At 37.0% G+C, this 4076-nt stretch overlaps 1 protein-coding gene across 1 annotated transcript; it reads right to left on the bottom strand.

Annotated features, from left to right (window-relative positions):
- Positions 1–387: 387 nt before the first annotated feature.
- On the bottom strand, positions 388–996 carry LOC143569279 (uncharacterized). The gene has a single exon (XM_077055241.1). The coding sequence runs from the start codon at positions 994–996 to the stop codon at positions 388–390; it is 609 nt and encodes a 202-aa protein (XP_076911356.1).
- Between the last annotated feature and the right edge of the window lie 3080 nt (positions 997–4076).

Below are 4076 nucleotides of genomic sequence, written 5' to 3'. Positions count from 1 at the left end.
CCATATGTTCCTTACAGTGTCAATGGTCAAGTTTCATGTATTCTTCAGATTTATAGCAATGTTGCACTGTACAATATCAGGATCTTGTGTGATAGATGCTTGAGATACTGAAATCGTTCCTGGAATCGTTCCAGAATTACTACTACTGTAATGTGGGGTAGCAGTAATATTGGAAACACAAGCTTTTCCAGTTGGCTCAGCACAAAAAGTTGTGGGAATCATAGGATTTGAAGAAGTAGCAGATTGTGAACCTTTGAAATACAACCCAACATCTTGTGAAACATCTGTTGATTTCATCTTCTGTTTTTTTCTAAGCTCTAATTCGTGTGCCTCAAGCTTTTCAATAAATCTAGCAAGGTTTAATCGGGCATATGCAACAGGATTTGACTATTGGATCATTACGAAAGTGCCCCATTCTTCAGGAAGTGCGTCAGCCAGTTTATCAATGTACTCATAATCAGGCTTGTCAATGCCTAATCTTTTCATTTCATTCACCAAGTGGCAATATCTCTCAACCAACTGCGCAAAAGTTTCCCCCTTAACTTGAGTAAAGATATCAAACTCTTTCTTCAGCAGTGCCATCTTGCTTTTCCTCATATCAGGGTTTCCTCTATCCTTATTTAGTATAGCTTGCCAAATTGAGTAGCATGAGCCATTGTGTTGTAGTAATTGAAAATTTTCAGCTTTAATGGCTTGTTGAAACAAACTCAACATCTTCTTTTCTCTTAAGAACTGATTTCTTTCACCTTCAGCAATTTGTGACAACCTGTTATTGCTCCCATTCTCATTCTTTGAAATAATGTATTCTTCCTTAACAGCCATCCACGTCTCGTAGTTCAAAGCTTGTACGTACATTTCAAACTTGTCAGCCCAAGACGGATAATCTTCCATACGGAGAAGCTTAGGTGGCTTGTTTGATGTTCCCATTTCGTTCTCGAGATTAAGGTTCTGAAGCAATGCAGAAGGCTGTGACACAAACGCACTAAAGTTTTCCATTTTGGTCGAAGAAGGTCAACGTATAACTTCAGCTCTTGGTCAACGGATATGTATGAAGGTTAACGTATATGTTTGTTAACGAATAAGTATAGGTCAATGTATAAGATGTGGTCAACGTATATGTATACACACGTATATGTTTTTCACCTTATAACATATACGACGTATATGTTATACACCGGATATGTTATACGTGAATAACATATGTGTTGATATGACATATCAGCTAAAAGACATCTTTTTGGAATTTTGGCAATTTGGAGGTTCAAATGATATAGGAATTGAATGTAAACTTGAAGGATTTGTCACGGATAGGTAAGGAATGTCTTGTGAAAAATTGAAAGACTTTTGACGGTTGAATTAGTAGATAGAGACAAAAACCTTGAAAACTTGTGATGTTCAAGCTAGTAACGAGCCATAACGCTCTGATACCACTTGAAATAGGATGTCATGCTGATGATACAACAATTAGAATCACTAGATGTTACAGCTTGTATCTCAAAGTGCGGAATCTATTGAGAGTGAACAAAACAAGTAAACATTAAGCATATTCTTCATTGATAACTTCAAAGATTACATGATATGACTTTGTAGTAACTTTCTCTCTCTACTCTCTCACTCTAACATTCACCAAAAGTCTACATAATAACGCATAACTCCCCTATTTATAGGAAACAACATGAAAGACCCTAAGCCCGTATAAGTTATACGGCGCATATGTTATGCGCCGCATATCATATGTGGTCTTGTGGACTTATGCGTTAACTCCAACTACAAAACATACATTTAACAATTCTAGTCCTACACAATCATATATAATACATCTAAGACCCTAGGAATAGATATTATGCTCTAACAAATAAGCTTTGAGAACAACCAAAAATCCAAAAATGTACCCATTCTTCACTTAAGCTTTAATTGAACTTTAAGTATATCACAAATGTCATGATAATCTTGCTAAATGCAATTACCTACTGTCAACCTGACTTAAATTGTAATAAGGCTTACTATGATATAGTATGAAAGTTGTTAAACAATCTGATCCCATGTTGAGATCTTTCTATGAAAATGTTTTCCAAAGAATGTTCAACTGAAATTTGGTCTCTTATTTCACCTCAAACAAATTGCTTAAGTCAGCTCAATTTTCTGAAATGATTATATTTTATGCAAATTGCAATTTGAGCAAAGGATGTGTGTGAACATGTCCAAAACATAAGAGGTGTTGGTTTCACAGTCTGAACTGAAAATCCATTTAAGTATTTCGAGCAAAGAAACTCTGTTTGTTTGTGTGGTTACATTGCTTCGAGTATGCTATATGATTTCTAAGACTCATCTATGTATTTCGAGCATGCATCTTACTTTCAAGAAACTGCTATGGTATGAAAATTGATGTTGTGTGTTTCGAGCATGATTGCATGGTAACTGGTTAGACCTAAGCTTTCGAGCACAAAGAACTAAATGATAGGAGAAGCTTTAAGTGTTTCGAGCATAGTTATGTGCTAGGACCATTGGTCTGTGAGATTCGAGCTTAGTAAGGTTGTGACAAAATTTACTAAGTGATTCGAGCATAGCTGTATGCTAGACACTTAGGTTTGAGAATTCGAGCTGAGGAATTTGGATGAAATTGTTAAGTAGTTCGAGCAAACTTGTATACTAGACTCTTAGGCTGAGTATTCGAGTACAAGCATAGGAAGGATTAAAACTACTAAGGCTTTCGAGCATGGAGGTACCTCGAGCACATCAGGATATAGATCTAAGTAATGTCAAGCATGATGCATTTTCGAGTAAGGGTCAGCAATGAATGTGTCTCATGTATCCATGCCTAAGTGAATTTTCCTATGTATTTTCGAGTACACTTCTTGTTGAGCATGATCGTATCCTCGAGCAAGCAAACTAATACCCCTTAACATTTGGCTAAGGCATCGAGCACAAGTATATTTGAGCAAACTGTCTCAAGTGTACTAGTGCTCGAGCATTACAAACATACAAGTACGTCGAGCAAGGATTGTACTATGTCCTCGAGTACAGTGGGAGCCGGCTGTTGTTTTGGCTGTATGCTTGAGCAAGGGAGGTACATTAAATTTGAAATTAAGTGACAACTATCGTTTACTAGACGAAAAACGAAGGTACTGTACTACACAAACATTAGGTATAAAAGGGGGACTTAGAAACTTTTTCACATATTTCTTTCTCTTTCTCTTAAACCTAGACGCAAACCACTCTTGCTCGTGCTTTCCCTGCTTACTCGAAAACTCCGTTACTTGCTCGATTATACTTCGAATACAGCCGTTAGCTCTGTTTCGACTTCGGTAACACATCGTTATTCGATAATCGTCACACCGAGTTCGAAACTAGGGTTTCCTATTGAAATCTCTTACTGATTGTTTACTTGTTTTTGCAGGTACGTATATTACTACGGAACAGGTTATTGAAGACGCTATTATCATCTAACTATCCTCACATATTAGTTCTGCAACTTTGCGTACTGACATATTTTCTTATTTTGCAGAACTGATGGCCCTAAAGTTTGAAAAGAGGCACAATATGTGCGCTCAGTTGGAGCTAGACGATGATAACAGAGAATTGGAGCTAATGATTAATTTTCTAAGGAACTCCAACCTGAGAGTAGCTCTCACCGAAAGCCCTACAATTTACAGGAACCATATTTCAGACTTTTGGGGCTCAGCTACTTATGTGAACGACGTTAACGGGAAAAGGATTGAAGAAACTCCACCATCCAGTCCAGACATTTATGATCTTATTAATGAGAACATGAACCTGGAATTGAAAATATCTTGTTAAAAGAGAAGAATGCAGTTTTAGAAACAAGGAACAATGCATTGGAGGCTGCACTGCAAGAAGCGTTATTGAAGATTCGAACCCTAGAGGGGCACTCTGAGGTTGAGAAGACCTCAGATGCACCAAAATAGGGGGGGAAATGAATGTGAAGATGCAGAGGGATTAAAAATAATTGAAGATTTATATGCTAGTTCTGATGAAGATGTAGTAGAAGTTGGAACATCAAATGCACTAAACATGATAAATCAAGAATATGAGCATGGAGATTCTAATGATGAGGT

The sequence above is a fragment of the Bidens hawaiensis genome, unplaced genomic scaffold, assembly GCF_021521415.1.
Source record: "Bidens hawaiensis isolate Kalapana, Puna unplaced genomic scaffold, B.hawaiensis_p1.1 tig00024443_1, whole genome shotgun sequence".
NCBI classification, from domain to species: domain Eukaryota; kingdom Viridiplantae; phylum Streptophyta; class Magnoliopsida; order Asterales; family Asteraceae; genus Bidens; species Bidens hawaiensis.
The sequence above is the reverse complement of the archived record's forward strand: the minus strand, read 5'-3'. Positions and strand labels throughout refer to the sequence as shown.